This window comes from Macrobrachium nipponense, chromosome 35 (assembly GCF_015104395.2).
Source record: "Macrobrachium nipponense isolate FS-2020 chromosome 35, ASM1510439v2, whole genome shotgun sequence".
NCBI classification, from domain to species: domain Eukaryota; kingdom Metazoa; phylum Arthropoda; class Malacostraca; order Decapoda; family Palaemonidae; genus Macrobrachium; species Macrobrachium nipponense.
The window spans coordinates 26,164,442-26,182,495 of record NC_061096.1 but is presented as its reverse complement, the minus strand read 5'-3'; the positions used below and the strand labels follow the sequence as shown (position 1 = coordinate 26,182,495).

The window sequence follows — 18,054 nt, the reverse complement described above, 5'->3', positions numbered from 1 at the left end:
TTTCCTGTTGATGTTCCCCCCCCACCCCCCACCCCCCACCCCACCCCTCTCTCTCTCTCTCTCTCTCTCTCTCAAAACGTGATGCGTTAGTAGTTGCTACAGAACCTCTTCAGTGGTTATTATCTCATAGGGAAGACTATTAAAAGTGTTTCTGTTTAGATTTGTACATTATTTGCATGTAATTAAATGGAGTACTGCTTTTTTTCAAGTATTCATACATATAAATACACGCATACATGCATACACATACACACATGCACACACATATATACATTTGTAAATTTGTCTCCCATCTTATTTGACCTTTTATTGTACAATTATAGTATTATTTGATAAACAGGCACTTTGTACATGACCTTTTTTTTTTCTTTTGCAGGACGCTGAGACAGAGCAAATAATCTTTCAAGAAATCACCAAAGTTTGGAATGTAGAAACTTGAATGACACCAAGTGGTGGTAGTGAGCACTGAATACTAGTTACTTAATTTTCTACATATTCAATCAAAGTAGAACTAGTCAACATGACATCCACCTCAGTTGTAAGCATTGAAGGCATGACTTGCCAGTCGTGCGTCAGGAACATCGAAAGCGTTGTGAGTGTGTTACCTGGGGTGCACTCGGTCAAAGTGAATCTTGAAGCGAAAGAAGGTACCGTCATACACGATTCTCAGGTTATATCGGGTACACAGTTAGCCAGCAGAATAGATGATATGGGATTTGATGCAAAACTTTTGACATCCAAGAAGAATGACTGCGCCGTGCCTATCAGTGGAGACGAGAGCCTCTTGCTCTTGGGGGAAGCATCAGCAGATGGTAACTCGGATGAAGTGAAGGTGGCCAATTTACTGGGTGAACCTATTAATTGCGTTTGTAGTGACCTTCTCATCCAAATCTCTGTTAAAGGTAAGGATACTAGTTACTGGTATATCATAGATGTGGGCGTTGCTTAAGGTTTACTTACAATACGTATTGAGATTTTAGCCCTCATTGGGACCTGTAGCTGCTCACACCAGACGTCATATGATATCTGTGTTGATGAACATTGTTAGAATGTATCTCACCCAGTTTTCTTAGATCTGAATTTTGAAAGCCCTGAAATCTATGAGGAAAAGAATGAGAGATTTTTGTTACCAAGTGACAATTCAGCAGAAGCATTGTTTAATGCGACAGTTTATTCCCTATAAAGGTTAGAGGTTATTACCTAAAAAAAAGTTTTAAAGCTATTATGTTTTAGATTTGTAACTCATTCGAATATGAATGTTGACATCCTTATTCTTACTGAACAGGATATTCCAATGGATTTACAGTTGTCCTCTCACCTCTGCACTTACGCCAGCCTTAGGTGAACTGTAACAGATAAACTATTCACCTTTGTGTAATTAGGTCCAGGCTTGTTCTGTGTTCATTTGCATAACAAGTTTGTACTCATCTCATCATTAGCCTATTTTTTTTGTATTTATGTCATAGCTCCAAAGTACGTATGGGAATTTTTATTGTAAGAAAATTGTAAAGTCACCGCTATATGTGAATGCTGTTAGATAAACAGCACATTTCGGTTTTGCAAAGTTCTATGTAGCTGACATTGGTTATGATTTATTGATATTTAGAGATCACTTGAACTTAACTATACTACTATGTATCCAGTTTCATGTGTATGGAATGAAGACCTTTCGTTTACTTTCCTTTGGTAAAGAAGTTTAACTTGAGATTTGATCCCTGTGTATGAAATCAGAATGAGATTATCCTACTGTTTTAAATTTTGTCATAACACATCAATAATCACGGCTGCATTGTTACATGTTTTAAATAATATACATGTATTATAGATTTATGAATTGACTTTGGGTATCTATTTCAATCTTTTACCAGGTATGACATGCAATTCATGCGTTAACAACATTGAGGGGAATGTTGGCAAGCAGGAAGGCGTTCGCTCCATAAAGGTGTCATTAACAGATGAAATGGCAACACTTATAATCGATCCTTCCCAGATCTCTGCTGAAATGGTCAGGTCAGTCTGAATATAAGAGCATCTAGTCAGATTTTGACATTGACGGGATTAGAATGCCATTATAAACACAGCTGAGTTTGTTTATTGTTATCCCTTTTAGCTCATGCAGACTTGATAAGGACTTGTGAAGTCCCATGACATCCATTACTGCTGCTTCATTTCTTATTAATGTTACTTTTTATACAGTATTTATGCTTTTTCTGCTCAGAATTTTTACAATCAGAACATTTTGATCTCAACTGGATTTATGTGCTGTAATATATAGTTGTTCAGATTTTATCTTATATATGTATGATTTTTTACACTGTACATGCCAGTTTACTGATGATGATTAGAGCTCTGTTTGTTAAACATTTTGGTAATATGCAGTAATTTTGTTCTCAGGTCCATTATAGATGATATGGGTTTTGAAGCGTCCTTATTGGAAAGTGATACAGCGACTGTGATAATAAGTATTAAGGGCATGACTTGCATGTCATGTGTAAACAACATACAAGGAACCGTAGGGGCAAAGCCTGGTGTTTTGTCTATTGAGGTAAGCGAGGACATGAATCAGAAATGAACCAAATCAGTGTTCCTTTTTTTTTTTAAACTGTGACGTTACTTGATATTTTCTTATTCACTGAGGTTTTACTCTTCACACTCAGAAGCTGTTAGTAGTATGTAATTAGAAAGAAGTACTGAGCATCAGTTCTTGTATTATTGAAGGAGTTTTAGTTGCCTGTTTTATTTTTTGGAAGTATTTATGAAAATCTTTATTTTCAGGTGAGCCTACAGGAAGAGAAAGGAACAATAACGTACAATAAGAAACTAACCGATCCGACAACTATAAGGGATCACATAGATGACATGGGTTTTGAAGCCGCTATTTTAAGCGGAGATAGTCAGGAAACCTGCCAGCCCACTAAGTCTCGGACGTGTGTTATATCAATAAAGGGCATGACGTGTAATTCATGTGTTCGAAATATTCAAAGCACAATTGGTGAAAAACCTGGCATTATAGATATAAAGGTAAGCAAGTTCAGTGTTGGAGAGTAAGAAAGCTTTACTGTCACATGTAGAGTGGACCCCCGTATTCGCGTTCTCCGGATTCGCGGATTTCTCTCGGGAACATTTCCCCGCATTATTCACGGAAAATTCGCCTATTCACAGTATTTTTCTATTTTATCTATTTCATCATAAAATGCACTTTTTGTAATAAAACTATAAAAAAAACCAAGTACTATAAACATTTTTAGTGCGTTTTTCTTGAGTTTTAACTAACAAAATAGGCTGTTTTCAGCGTTTTTATAGGGGTTCCAACTATTCGCAGATTCTAACTATTCGTGGGGGGGTCTGGTACGTATCCCTGCGAATACAAGGGGACCACTGTAATGGAACAGAGCGAAGGATTTAGAGGATTTGTTTCTTCACATCTTTAGTAAATTGCTGGTATATTGCTCATTCCAATTAAATTATGTATAAGAAAACAGTGATATAGTAATTATAGAGAACAACCAAGAAGCATTGTTTGTATTCATTAGATTATGCAAAACTGGGATATTCATTTTAGTAAACAGTTGTAGTTTACAGATATATGTCTGTGAACAGGAATCATTTCATGTTTTGTAGTACTTGACCATTTGCCACATTTATGCTTGATTTGTTAGTTATATCTTGAGTAATCAGCATCGCAATAAGTATGATGAAAATTAGAATGGAAATGGTTTCCTTTGAATATTTGTAACCTGTTAGTGCTTCTGGAATTTGTTCTTGGATGAGATAAAAAAACAGAAGGTGAAATTGAAAAACAGAAGGTGAAATTGAATTAATCAAACAACTAGGTAGAAAGAGACCAAGGGAATGGATGGAAAGTAAAAGTCAAAGCTGGAGGTGTAAAAGGGTTATTGTGAAGAGCAAGTTTAAAAATATTTTGTGGACAATTTTCCTTGATCAATGATTGCCTTTAAGTATCAAAGTTCCCTCATTATATTTTAGGTTGTGTTAGAAACAGAGGAAGGGACAGTTGAATATGACTCTTCAGTTTTGTCGGCGGCTGCAATAGCAGACATGATCGACGACATGGGTTTTGAGGCATCTGTCAAAAGATCTGAATCTAGAGAAGGAGATTCCATATCAGGATCTCCCACCAGTAGCAAAGGTATTTTAAAACTATTAGGTTTTATTACAAGTGAACATTTATAGTTATTATTATTATAAAGGATTAGTTTATCCAGACCTCTGAGCCTAATAATGGCTCTTCTCAGGATGGTTGAGCATTTACAGTACTGGCATATGTTTTGCTAAGCTAAAGTACCAGTCTTTTATTGATCCCTCTCATGAAATGTATTACAAGGAAAATCATGAGTCTTAATTCAAAGCTGCTCAGTACTTAAGGTTTCTCTTTCGACCCTGTGAAATACTAGTCATGAGCCAACATTGCCAGAAAGCTTTCAAGAAGTTGCAACAGTCTTTGCTCAGTCCTTCTCGTAGGACAAGTGAACTAGAGAAAAACATGTCTTCATCTTGTTAAGCCAAGTACTGTACAGTTAGAATAATGGTTAGAGGCTTAACAGTTAATCTTTGAAGTAAGATTCATGTTATGTTGCTTGGCTATTGCATATATATCATGAAATTAAAGTATGATCATCACTGTTTAAACTATCTACATAGGAAATTATTTGAGGTATTTTCTTCCAGATTGCTCTGAGTAAAAATAACTAAAAAAAAACACTTTTCATTTGTAATTTTAGTCCATTTCCAGAAAACACTGTACTCTAGTCCAATTTTATTTAGCAGGTATTTGTTAAACATTGCAGTAACCTTTCCAATCTAAAAACAGAATATCATAAAAAGATCGTGCCTTAGTTCATGTACTGTATTTTATGTCCCCTTCTGCTTTGATATTCCAACCTCTGTAATTTGTAACAGTTAAATCAGCAAAATCGAGTAAAGAAGGAAGTGTGAACAGTGTGTACCAGAGCAATGCAGCCTTTGAAGGTGACGAAGGGGATTTAGAGAAGTGCTTTTTGAGGATCAGTGGCATGACATGTGCATCCTGTGTTGCTGCTATTGAGAAGCATGCCATGAAAATCACAGGTAATTATGTTGGGATTATTTAATTGTGCTTTGGAACTTAGGCTTTACGATTCCACTAACGTCTCGACTCATCAGTTGGATAATATGGTATAACCGTTGATTTCAAACATGCCTCATTGTCCTCTGCTAAAAGAAGATAGTATTTATAAAATTACTCACTTAATTACATAACTTAAGAGCAAACAAATAAATGAAACTGTCTTAAAATTCCAAGATGGAATTATAATGACTGTGACAAAAAAGCTTTTAATTTATGTTTTGTTCATGAAACTTACCTGTCAGATATATATATAGCTGTATTTTCTGAAGTCCGACAGAATTTTAAAAACTTCCGACACACGCAGTGGTCGGCCAGGTGGTTAGTACCCATTCCCGCCGCTGGGGAGGGTGGGGTATCAGGAACCATTCCCATTTTCTATTCATAATTTTTCTGTCGCTGGTGCTGAAAACACCTGTTTTCAGTACCTCCGTCTTAGGATTTTGGAAACTTCATTGCCGCTAAGTATCCTAATTGTCTTTTGATTTATTTACTTGGATTTGTGGGATTTGTGGCTAGGCATACGCTATCTTAAATTGATTTGAATTTGATTCATTTTTGCATAAAATATCTGAATCTAGTTAGGCTAGTTTCAGACGGGGTTGTCTGCAAAGATAGGGTGTGGCTACTGAAAGCTTCGGTAGATCCGCACTTGGTATGTACGAGGGGTATGGGTCTTGCTTCTTTGTTGAGATTTGTCATGTAAGGAGTGTGAGACTTTGTCTATTCCGTAAGGAAGACGTATGATTATTTCGTATGTACGCAATTAATCAGTAAACATGTCTAATTCCGTAAGGAAGACGCATGATCGTATGTACGGCAATTAATCCAGTGTAACACATAAAAGGTCAGGGTAGTGAACCTGCATAACCTTCCTGTAGACTTTATTTTGCCTAACCCTGTAGTATGGCCTACGGGCTATGAATATGTCTACGAGAGGTGCTCGCTCTCCTTCATTGCTGTGAAGTGCTACTTCTGTAATTGTTACTCCTAACCCTGCAGTGTTGCCTTCGGGCCCTAAGCAGTGTCTGTAGAGGAATTGCCCTTTCTCTGATACTCTTTCGATTCGTATCTTAGAATCGAAAGTGCTTGCTTTATAGAGTAAAAGTGAAGTGCAGAAGTGCAGTGATACCCCTTGTGTAGTGGAGGGTGCGTCAGATCGGCCTCGTTTCGCCTCTAGGCCGGGACCTCTGCTTGACTCCCAGGACCCGGGGAGGGAGCATGTCGAAAGCCTAAGGAGGGTTACAAGGAACCCCCACCGATCTGGCGTGCCTTCGGCAGTTTCTGATGAAAATCCCCAGGACTGCCAAGTGCGTGCGCGTGCACGTGCACAAATCCTGAAAGATTGCTTCTCGTCCTCCGAAGCGTCCCTCCCCATGCAGGGGTTGGAGCTTTCGGAAGGACTCGCGCCCTCTAAATAGAAGCTTTATAGAAGAGGACGCTTCACGTCCTCTCTCTCTCTCTCGTTATGCGTTTCAGTGAGAAGTAAGAAGGCGAACGTCGCCTGAACTCGTGTCCGTCTTTCCACCGAGAAATACGTAAGAGAAGTCATAGTAGCAGGAAGCTTTAGAGAGCGGACGCCCGGGACGCTCGGATGGACTCCAGGCGCGCGCGGGTGCACGCCAAGTGCGCGCCAGTGGACGCCAAGTGCGCACCAGTGGACGCCGAGCGCGCTCCAGTGGACGCCGAGCGTGCACCAGCGCACGCCAGGTGTGTCGCCTGGCTGAACGTTTCTGTTGAACTCTTCAAGCTCTTGTTTCAGATATGGGCCTAAAGAATGTTTACCTCTACCTCCGGTGATACCTTCTACCTCACCTGCAAAGAATGTGAAGTAGGCAGTGCTTCGGAGGAAGTTTGAAGTGAACAGACAACTTCTTCTTCGAAACCCAGCAAGACATCGGGTTTCGTGAATTCAAGAGGTCTCTGTCAATTAATATTGCTTTTCGCATAGGTGGATGGAGTTAAGGAAAGCTCAAGGGAAGATCTCGTTTGCTCTACTGCAACCTTTGCCATTCTGCCGCCAATAAATTTAAGTTGCCACTGACCGCAGTCAAGACTTTGCGATAAGGCAGTTACGGGTTATGTAAGGCTCGATGTCCTGCACGTCAGGACTCTCGGCAACGTTCAGTGGGATTCTTGCAAAGGCACTCATCAAAGGACGCTCTTCAAGGAAAGCGCAAGACAGGACTTCCTTTGCCATACTGCCAATAAATTTTAAGCTTTAGCAGGCATTAGTTGTGATACGGGAGAGGAAGCTTGGTTGGAGAGTTTCTTCTTCCCAGGATAATTTTGCAAGCTTTTTAGCCCATCTGAAAGGGTTTTTCAGATGATAGATTTTGTTAGTTTCTAGTCGGGACTACGCTGCCGAATTGAACATCGTCGTCTACCTGCCGTAAGCCCAGTCTCTTAACAGGATTCTTGCCCCTTCCTCGTTTGAGACGGGAATCGGAAAAAATTAAATGCTTGACTCCCTGGATTACGTTTTGTCAATTCAGTGACTTTCCCCCGTTGACAATATACTTTCGTTTGTCAAGTAAGTGGGTATCCCCCTCATTGACAAAATATCTCTTTGTCCCGTAAATGGGTTAGTTCTCATTGACAAACATCTCATTAACTTGATATTGCGTAAGCGAATAAGCTCTTATTGACAAGATTCGGAAGAGCTCTCATTCGTCATTCGCAGACTCGTACGAAATAGACTTGTAGACTACGTCAATGAACGCTTATGTCCAGTAACATAAGAAGCTTGAGCTAACTGCTTCGATTCTCTTAAGTTTTGTTCATGAAACTTGCCTGTCAGATATGTATGTAGCTGTATTTCCGAATTCAGCTATATATTATATGTCTGCTAGGTAAGTATGAACAAACTTTATTGTGATATAATTTCATATTTTGCCTTGCGTTATTTTACTTCTGGTTGGTTCAAGTCATATACGCTTGCTGTAGTTACCTCTTCGGATGGCAACCGAGAGGTCTATTGTCTATTTTAAGGACATTTAATCGTTACTCCCTGCAGCCTTCCAGGAGTTTCCGATTTATCTTTTACCGTTGTATGGTAGTGTTCTGACGACACAAACGCATCTATATATTTAGCGTTTTCTGTTTTGCTTAAATATACCAGCTTGAGAGTCTTTCTGCTCAAAAAATAACGGACCTATTTCTTCGTAGAATAGGGTAGCTGGCAACCCAGACATAAAGTTAAGAGACGACGTTCGTAAGCTGCTTGGCTTGCTGCTGTCACGCTGTGTCTGTCCTCCAGTCCAACCGAGCCAGTAACAGATCGGGCGCTGTCATGCGCGGTAGGTTACGTCTCTCTCTCTCCTGCGGGATTGACTGACTAACCGTATCTCTGGGCTGGCGGTTACGTCTCTCCTGCGGGATTGACTGACTAACTGTATCTCTGCCCTACAATCACGGACTTTAGCCTAAGATTGAGGGGATTTCTTACGTGAATGAATAAACGTTGCATTCGTTTTGCCTTACTATGTTCAACAGAGTTATCTCTTAATCCTTTCGGTGCTCGTTACCGCACGGTATAGAACTACGAGTCTACCGCAACATTGCACTTTTATATCTCTCCTGCTTAGGCAAAGCGCAGCCTTATTAGGGAAGTAAGCATACTCGAGGAGGGAATGGATGAGCTTGCTGGGGACCATTTACTTCCTGAAGAAGTTTGTTTCCCCGAATAGACTGCAATTCAGACCACAGTTTTTTTCCTACCGGGAAACTGAAATATTATTCAAGATCTAGGAATGATTCTGAACATCTCTCAGTGCGTTTTATCACCTGAGGTGATAGAAAGAAGGTTGCCGGACATCTGGATAGGGTTTCAGATGTCCTGGATCTTAATCTGAAAGAAGTAAAAGCGATTCGGTATTCCCTCCAGTCCTCGTAACGAGTTTTTTGGGAACCAGTGGTCCAGATCAACTCTGATATTCCACAGCTCTCTCATATCTTAAGAAGTATCTTCTCTCGGTCCCTGTTCGAGTTTACGAGAAAGCCTATTATAACAACAGGCGTAGAATGTAACGATCCTCTAGAGGTTCGTTACAGGACTGCAAAAGTCCGTACGAATCGTCTCGATCGACGGCAGCAACTATTGACTTCCGAGTGGAATCTTTCTTTAGAAATAAGTTGAGAGTTGTGGAGACTTTAGGGACGCCCTTTCATTCTTCTCTTCGATATGTTGAGGACGAAGAGGCTTCTTCTTTTCTGCTCCCTTATTCTCGATCCGGGATCGGTACCATTAAACGCCATCCTATGATATTGAACGGGGATGGATATTTAGTCTCTTTTCCCCTTTTTTCAATCGCTTAGGAATGTAATAAGAGGATTTATGACGTCACAGGGAGCGACAATGACGCTGATCGCCCCATGTTGGCCTTCAGGATCCTGGATTCACAGAGTCACATACTTCCTAGTTCACTTTCCAAGGACCTTTTCTGAGAGAGTCGGTCTACTCTAACTCGAAAGGTACCTATAACCTCTCCGCTCTGAGTCTGACTACGTTCAGGCTATCGAGATGTTGACAGGAATAAGATTACCGTCTTCCATTTCCGTCTGAAGATGGGATAAGCTGGCAGTCACAACTATTAAAGAATACGCAAATATATTGTTGACGGCCTTTGGGCTCAGAGATTTGCGTCTGTCAAACAACAAAGCCCTTCACGATCTTTGAGTTCTGTGGAATCTCGAACCTCGCTCATCATCTACTTTTTGTCTCACCTGTTTTCTCGGAGTCAGACACTCGTGCGAGATCAGGCGACATATAGTAGCCCTGAGTTTCTTGTTGACGAAGTCGGTTGCGTTTATACACCCCCGATGATCGTGTAACATGAGACCAGGTTGGACTGTCAGGCATTCTTCCTTCGGGACTGAATCGCCTCTTTGCTCCTCGCTCCTTTCTCCTGGCACCAGAAGCTTGAGTCAGGAGTTGATTCGCTAACGACGTTGGGTTGCGTTTGATACACCCCCAAGGTTTGCTTAGATTGAATCGCCCAGGCAGTACCAGACACTCATCCTTCAGCGAAGAATAGTGCCTTATGGTCTTCAGGGTACAGCCTTGCTGTCCTTGATTCGTCTGACTGGTCAACTGGTCGGTCACCTGACTTTAGTACAGACGGACTGACTGTGCATGTCCAGATCGAAGCTTTCAATATGGAACTTAGACGTAGTCTGAAGTTCTTGATGTCAAAGCATTCGAACCTCTCCTACCTGTTAACTTCTTGCATGTGATCAGGAAGGCCTTCTTCTAACCACCCTAGATACGACAAAGAGGGTTAGTGAGATTTTAAGCCATCGTCACAAGTTTTGGCTTTAGAGAACACAAGGCGGTGTGCTCTCTAACCCTTCCGTTGTGGCCTAAGAATGGTAACCCGTTTTGTCCTTGGGCCAGGAGCTTGGAAGCAAGGATGGCACAAGTTAGTGGGCAGGAGCCAGAGAGAGTCCTGTGCCCTGTCGGGTCTCTCAAGTTTTATCTACATAAAACTCAAGAAAGTCGAAGTCATTCGGGCAATCTGCAGTGTTCCGAAAAAGACCAGACTTGCCCATATCGAAGAACAAAAGGCCTGGGCTTTAGTGTTTAATGGAGTTCTTTTCAAAAAAAAAAAAAAGTCAAAAATGCTTTGCCTTCATTGTGTTTGCCCCACAAAAAGATTTGAAAATCTTTTTATTCTGAATTTTGCTTCACGAGGTGAGGGCGCGGCCTCGGAAGCATTTCAACAGAGCATGGCACTCAGCAACATCCTGAGTACCATGTTTTAGTGAAGCAACTCTGTGTTCACTTCACACTCCCTGCGAGATGTGAAGATGGCATATGAGATCTGCTGCTCGCTAGGGCCATACGTGTCTGCAGACACAATCTTGGGGGCAAGAAGTACCACTCATCCTATCCTGTAGAAAATGGTTAGGAAGAGCTCTTAATTTAGTTGTTGAGTTGCCGACAACGGCGACTTCTTAACTCTTAAGCCTTAGTTAACACACCTTAACTTTGGCTAGGTTGGTCAGGTGGTGATATATATATTTATATATATATATATATATTTATTTTACTTCTTAGCCCTCATGGTATGGTCAATATGGTCTAGTCACGTCGTGGTCTCGCCCCGCCTGTTGACAGATCATCTGGAGTGCACCAGCTATATAGGTCTCTACCTCTGCTGGCAACTCTAGTAGCACAAGCGACTTACGTGGCAGTAACCACGAAGCCAGCTATGCTAACAGGTGGAACCAAGATGTAAATCATCTGCATGCATTTGTTTCCCAAAATCCTTCTATTCTGTCCCTTCCCACCTCCAAAGGTGGGATTCAGCTATATATATATCTGACAGGTAAGTTTCATGAACAAAATGATATTGTTATGATACAATAAAGTTTGTTCATACTTACCTGGGCAGATATATATAATTAAGTACCCACCCACCTCCCTCAGGGGACAGTGGAAATAAAAAATTATGAATAGAAAATGGGAATGGTTCCTGATACCCGCCTCCAGCGGCCGGCGGGAATGGGTACTAACCACCTGGCCGACCACTGCGTGTGTCGGAAGTTTTTAAAATTCTGTCGGACTTCAGAAATACAGCTATATATATATCTGCCAGGTAAGTATGAACAAACTTTATTGTATCATAACAATATCATATTTAAACTAATTAACAGTAACTGTCTGGTCATAACAACAATCCACTGTATATTATTTTGCGAGCTATTCTTAATGCTTCAAGAAAAAGGGGTTATGGGCAGTCTACTACTTCCTGATATGTCTCAGCTGATTATGTTTTAGTAATGGCCTAAACAAGACATTTTTTAAAAGTATTGTTCTCTGGTGAATTGTAATTTGGAATTGATTAGAACCCCAGACAGTACCCGAGTGTCAGTACCACAGATAAGCTATAGAAATTACAAATATTATCATGCTTGCTTTCCTCGAACTGCTTTAAAGTTTCTGGATTAAACAGCTGTTGCAGAATTAAAAGTTTGTCGCAGAGAGAATGAAATCTTATTGGTATCATTTTATCATCTTTTTCAGGAGTTCATAGTATCCTTGTGGCTCTCATGGCAGCCAAGGCTGAGGTTCGATATGATGGCTCTCAAGTGTTGCCCCAAGAGGTGGCCAACAGCATAAGCGAACTGGGTTTCCCTACCACTGTATTAGAGGAAGTTGCCAATCAGGGGGAAGTAGACATTGAGGTTTGTGTCAATACATATCTTGCTACGTATTTTGAGATTACAGTTTGTTGAGTTGATTTTGTTTAGATTTAACACTACTTTTTTTATGTAAGTGAAATTTGTGCAAAGTTCAGAAAACAAGTTAAGATTCCAGAGTACTGCATAATACTAAAGTTGTTCTGTAAAGATTATTGTATTTAGTATCAGTTTTATATTCCAGTTTATTGCTTAGAGACTATACGTATATATATTTGACTCATCATAAATGCCAAACATTTTATCCTTTTAGATATTGGGTATGACTTGTGCCTCCTGTGTCCATGCCATTGAATCCAATGTGCTGAAAGTTAAAGGTGTGAAGACTGCAGTGGTGGCTTTAGCTACTGAACGTGGTAAATTTACTTTTGACCCAGCAATTACCGGACCACGGGACATAATTGAATGTATAAATGTGAGTATGTTGGAGTATACTATATAATTTTGCTTTGTAATTGAATTCTTGCTCATTGGTTATGATCAGCATAATGCATTTAAAAGCCCAAGTATCAGTGAGAACTGCTAATGAGGCAAATTCTTTCACCATCTGCATAACAGAATATTTTCTTTTTCATTTCATTGGTAGAACCTTATTCTTGGTAATACTGTATGACCCATTATTTATTTGGCAATTGCAGCACCTGCTTTGGGAGCATAAATAAAAACAAACAAATAGCTAAGAATGGTTAAAGAAAATGGGATACATGTAGAAAGAATTAAGAGAAAAATTAAATCAAAGCTAAAATAAGCTAGGTCATTAAAGGTCTTGCTACCACCAAGGTAGCATGTGACTCTATTTAGTGAGTTTGATATTCAGTAAATTAACTTATTAGAGTATAAGAATATTAACTGGTAGTTTACATTTTGAAAGTAGAAAGTATAGAATAAAAATTGGGAAAAGTACCAAAATATTTGGCCAGAATCCCCCCTTCCCCCTTGAGGTACTGTATTACAAAGATTGTTGTAGTATCTGTCATACTTTTCCTTAATTCTGCCAGCTCTTATTTTTTTAAAATACCAACATTTTTTTTTTTTTCATATTTCAGGGTCTTGGATTCAATGCTTCTCTGTACAATAGTGGGGCTGGCAAGGGCAACTATTTAGACCATAGGAAGGAAATAATAAAGTGGAGAAACTCATTCATAGTATCACTCATATTTGGTAAGTATTTTAGAACCTGAAGAGTTGCGAGTATTCCTTTTGGTTTTGGGAGGCAAGATGTATCACCGTATTAATCATTAATATAAGCATCGTCATTTTACATGGATGGGTAGTTGATATCTACCCAATGCTTGTAAGTTAGTAGTTCAGATACTTTGCTTCACTTTCTGTGGGTTTTCACTTCTATGAGTTCCCCTTTTCAAATCTGTAAAACAAATTAGTTTCCAAGTGCCTCCTTTGACTGAAATAGCCTCATAAACAGCTTGGGGCACTCAAAGATAAACCCAATACTACATCATAATCTGAGGTTTCTTCACCAACCCCTGGTTCTCAAAGTGTTATGCTTATATTACAAGCAGTGCAGAATGGGGTTGGCTTATACCTGAGGTTCCAGATGGTACGCAAAAGACCATTGAGTTGGAACGTTTATGTTTAGGGGGTTTTATATGGAAAACTTATTTTATGTCAAGACTCAATAATTGTGTTTTATTAAACTTAATTTTTTTAACAGGTGTTCCAGCAATGATGGTGATGATTTATTTCATGGCCATGATGAAACACATGACTCATGAACAGATGTGTTGTGTCTTTCCTGGTCTCTCTTTGGAAAATCTCCTCCTTTTCCTTCTTGCCACTCCAGTTCAGGTAGATCAGTTTACGTTTGGTAAATTTGGGATCGATTTTTTACTTCGTGAAGTGATATTGGCAGTATTTAGAATTGTTGTGGTATAAGATGATGGTGTGCAATCTTGCTTTTTTCAGATTTTGGTTTAAGTTAGTGACAGTTACTTCATTTTTGTTTGAATATCCCACTGCATTCACCTGTTAGCAGACGTTTAGAACTTATTTTTTCTTTTTGCCTTTTTTCAGTTTATTGGGGGAAGACACTTCTATGTACAAGCCTTCAAGGCACTACAACATAAAACAGCAAATATGGATGTATTGATTATGTTAGCAACTACAATATCTTACATATATTCTCTGGGTGTAGTTATAGCTGCTATGGTACTGCAACAGACTGCCAGCCCTATGACATTCTTTGATACACCTCCAATGCTTCTGGTATTTGTATCGCTGGGACGTTGGTTGGAGCACATTGCAAAGGTGAGAATAATATTGAACATTTTTCAACTGACATGTTACTGACCTAGCTAGAGGAACTATGTGTCAGGTGCAGCAGATTTTAGATGAAATGAAAGGTTCTCCAGTGTCCCTTTGACCCTCAAAATTATTTTGTATCTGGCTTGTACTTTCCCCTGATCTTTCAGGCTCTTTTTAACTAGTTTACCAATTCTTTTACACTACTTCCCTCCAATTGTAACTGCATTCAAGAACAATTCATTGGGGAATCATTTTGCAATGTTAAGGCTACAGTTATTGCATAGAAAGTAGTCATATCTAATGTGTAATAGCCTATCAGTGTTTACATGCCATATAATCTGTTGTCTTATTTGTTATCCTATGTTGCTGTTAGTTTTTCTTCATATTTTTGTGTGTCTTACCAGAAACCTTTCAAAAATAGTGTAGTGTGGTAAAGGCTAGAAAAGTAATATTAAAGTTCTTGATAACATGCCTTAATCATTCATTCTCTAGGGTAAGACATCAGAAGCATTAGCAAAACTTATGTCCCTGCAAGCTACAGAGGCCACCCTAGTGAAGTTAGATGAAGCTACCCAGACCCTTGCTGAAAAGGTCATTGATGTTCAACTCATTCAGCGAGGAGATGTTCTAAAGGTTAGTTGATTGTTAGGCAGCGTTAGTATATTGGCTCTTCATTGTTCTACATTATTTTGGTAGAATTTCTTCAGAATTTGAATTTTTTCCTAATAATATTCTCTGACCCTTTTTATTGTGTTAATCATGGATGAAAAATATGAATATTTAAAGCTCTCTCTTGTCTAATTTTATCTTTTGACCCTCTGTGCTTATTGAAAATATAAAATCATCAATATTAATTCTTGCAGATGTTGTTGTCTAGTATAGTATACATTTAATTTTTAATTAGTATTTGTTAGGGTTAGAAAATTAAATCTTAGTTGTCTATAAGGTTTTTCAAATATTTATCTCGAAGGATATTTGTTGCATCGGTATTCATAAAAATTTTGAAAACAGGTAAAGCCTGGAGAAAAGATACCCGTAGATGGCCGTGTGATGTCAGGCGAGAGCTTGGCAGATGAGTCTCTTATCACAGGGGAATCGATGCCCGTGGCTAAGAAGCCAGGCTCACAGGTGATAGGAGGTTCAATCAACCAAAATGGACTTCTTATGGTCAAGGCTACACACATTGGTCAGGATACAACTTTGTCCCAGGTTGGTTACTTTTCATCAGAGTGGTATGCGGTTTAGCAATGACAACTTGTATACAGTAATGACCTGCCTCCTGGAATTCGCAAGACCAAAACCTTTTTTGTCGGGGGTTTTCCATATCTCTGTAGTGTACATAAACCTCTTATTTTACTTGAATGGTGAGGTGTTTTCTGAGAAAAGAGTTGTCAAAAGTATGAAGTTTTCCTTCTCTGTAAGTGTTGCTTGCTAGATGTCACTGGATACATTAGCCGTTTCTCCTCTTTCAGAGGTGTTAGCTGCACTAATTTTATCTTGCTGATTGCTAAGTTGAACACACACCATACACAGAAATGCTTTGCAGAGTGAAGCTATTTATTCACTTGTTTACTATATAAGAATGATTTTATTTTTAGAAAGATGAAAAATTTACCTTTATTTTTTCTATATTTCAGATAGTTAAATTGGTAGAAGAAGCGCAGACATCCAAAGCCCCAATTCAACAGCTTGCAGACAAAATAGCTGGCTATTTTGTCCCTATGGTTGTGATAGTCTCAACTCTCACACTTATCTGTTGGATAGTAATTGGTTTTGTGGACATGTCTCTTATAGAACCAGAACATGAATTAAAGGTAAAGTGGTGTCCTTCAAATTACATTCTGACGTCCTTTGTAAGATTTTTGGAAAGGGTTAATTTCTTGCGGTAAGAAATCTTAATATGTACCTTTGAGTTATTTTTCCGATAGGTATTGAGATGAGATGTCTTAAAACATTTTTAAAAGATGCGAAAGATGTATATTTATATTAATGAGAATTTCTTGTTAACCAGCTTATCATTTATTTATTGAATTTAGTTAAAAATGCATTCCTATTGTGAAGGCGTTGATTAATTTTGGAAATTGTAATGTCCTCACAGGTAGAAGAAGGATTTACCCATTTGGAAATTGTGCTCGAGTTTGCCTTCCGATGTGCTATTACTGTTTTAGCAATTGCCTGTCCGTGTGCCTTAGGGTTAGCTACCCCCACTGCAGTCATGGTTGGCACAGGAGTTGGAGCTACGAATGGTATTCTTATTAAGGGTGCAGAGCCTCTTGAAAATGCTCACAAGGTATGATATTGCTATTTCATTTCTAGTGCTAGACAGAAACTTGAATGGATGAAATACTATTGCTATACTAAGAAAGAGCTCATATATACATAATCTTGGTCTTCAAATCTTTAGTTTATCAAGAAGGCGATTTTCACTTATACATAGTCTACTTTATTTATTTGTTACTATAGTACAGTAGTACAATGTAAAAGGTTGTTTACAATATTAATAGATGCATTGAAATGATTTTAATTTTATTCATCAGGTCAAGGTTGTTGTCTTTGATAAGACAGGTACAATAACTCATGGAACACCCACTTTAGCAAAGCTGAGCATTTTTGTAAATGAAACTGTATGTAATTTGGCTCAGTTTCTAGCCATAGTTGGCACAGCAGAGAACAACAGTGAACACCCAATTGCAAGTGGTCAGTCTCAAATCTTATCTGTTTGTCTACTAGTTATTGTGAACACATCTGTAATCCTTAATGTCATTTGTAATATTTGTACAGTAACTGTAGCAGAATAGTAATGATCCAGTCCCAGCAAAAAATTCTATCCTTTGTCATGTGCTTCTTTTTTCTTAGTTTAATCCGCAGTTTTGGCTTCACTTTTTAATGAGCCTTTTCTACATGTTTCTGTGTTGCGCCGTCCTTTCATTTATTTCTTTGTAGATGCCCTCTTGAATGCAGTCCCTTATCTTCTCTTGGGACTTAATCTTTTTCAAGTCCTCAGTCATTGAACAGATAATTATATGGTATATGTTTTAACAGACAGATGTCTATCTTGAGTGTGACCCTCCTTATAAGGGCTTTGGAAAGAGTATTATCATTTTACTTACCATATTGGATAAAAAGGACAATTATGCTCATTTTCATTCAGGAAAACACTCGGGTATATAGGTATTGATGGCTATATATTAACTTCTAAGTGTTTTCTTGATTCACTACACTTTTATTTACTTTCTTATAATTTTACCTTTAGCAATCTCCAAATTCTGCCGTCAAGCCCTTGGTAACCTTGGTGGCCAGTGTGAAGATTTCAAAGCTGTGTCAGGTTTTGGGCTTCAGTGTACAGTTGCAGGAATTGGGGGCCTCTTGGAAGCTGCAAAGTCATCAGAGCTCTTACTAAATGCAAAAAACCTCACTATCAATTACATTAATGAGTATGGGTAAGTCAAGCATATATTTTAAAA

General features: G+C 38.9%; 1 protein-coding gene across 7 annotated transcripts in view; it reads left to right on the top strand.

The window, feature by feature from the left end:
- Nucleotides 1-18,054, top strand: part of LOC135208495 (copper-transporting ATPase 2-like) — a 64,880-nt gene that overhangs the window by 31,727 nt on the left and 15,099 nt on the right. For all 7 annotated transcript variants that reach the window (XM_064240740.1, XM_064240739.1, XM_064240734.1 and 4 more), the window contains exons 2-18: nt 377-902; nt 1,869-2,010; nt 2,395-2,545; nt 2,776-3,021; nt 3,988-4,150; nt 4,921-5,088; nt 12,153-12,313; nt 12,582-12,743; nt 13,375-13,489; nt 14,001-14,134; nt 14,360-14,593; nt 15,083-15,223; nt 15,602-15,799; nt 16,228-16,404; nt 16,689-16,880; nt 17,128-17,287; nt 17,844-18,030. In XM_064240740.1, the coding sequence (XP_064096810.1) occupies nt 521-902; nt 1,869-2,010; nt 2,395-2,545; nt 2,776-3,021; nt 3,988-4,150; nt 4,921-5,088; nt 12,153-12,313; nt 12,582-12,743; nt 13,375-13,489; nt 14,001-14,134; nt 14,360-14,593; nt 15,083-15,223; nt 15,602-15,799; nt 16,228-16,404; nt 16,689-16,880; nt 17,128-17,287; nt 17,844-18,030 (3,113 nt within the window). In that variant the 5' untranslated portion in view covers nt 377-520. The remainder of the gene's footprint in view (nt 1-376; nt 903-1,868; nt 2,011-2,394; nt 2,546-2,775; nt 3,022-3,987; nt 4,151-4,920; nt 5,089-12,152; nt 12,314-12,581; nt 12,744-13,374; nt 13,490-14,000; nt 14,135-14,359; nt 14,594-15,082; nt 15,224-15,601; nt 15,800-16,227; nt 16,405-16,688; nt 16,881-17,127; nt 17,288-17,843; nt 18,031-18,054) is intronic.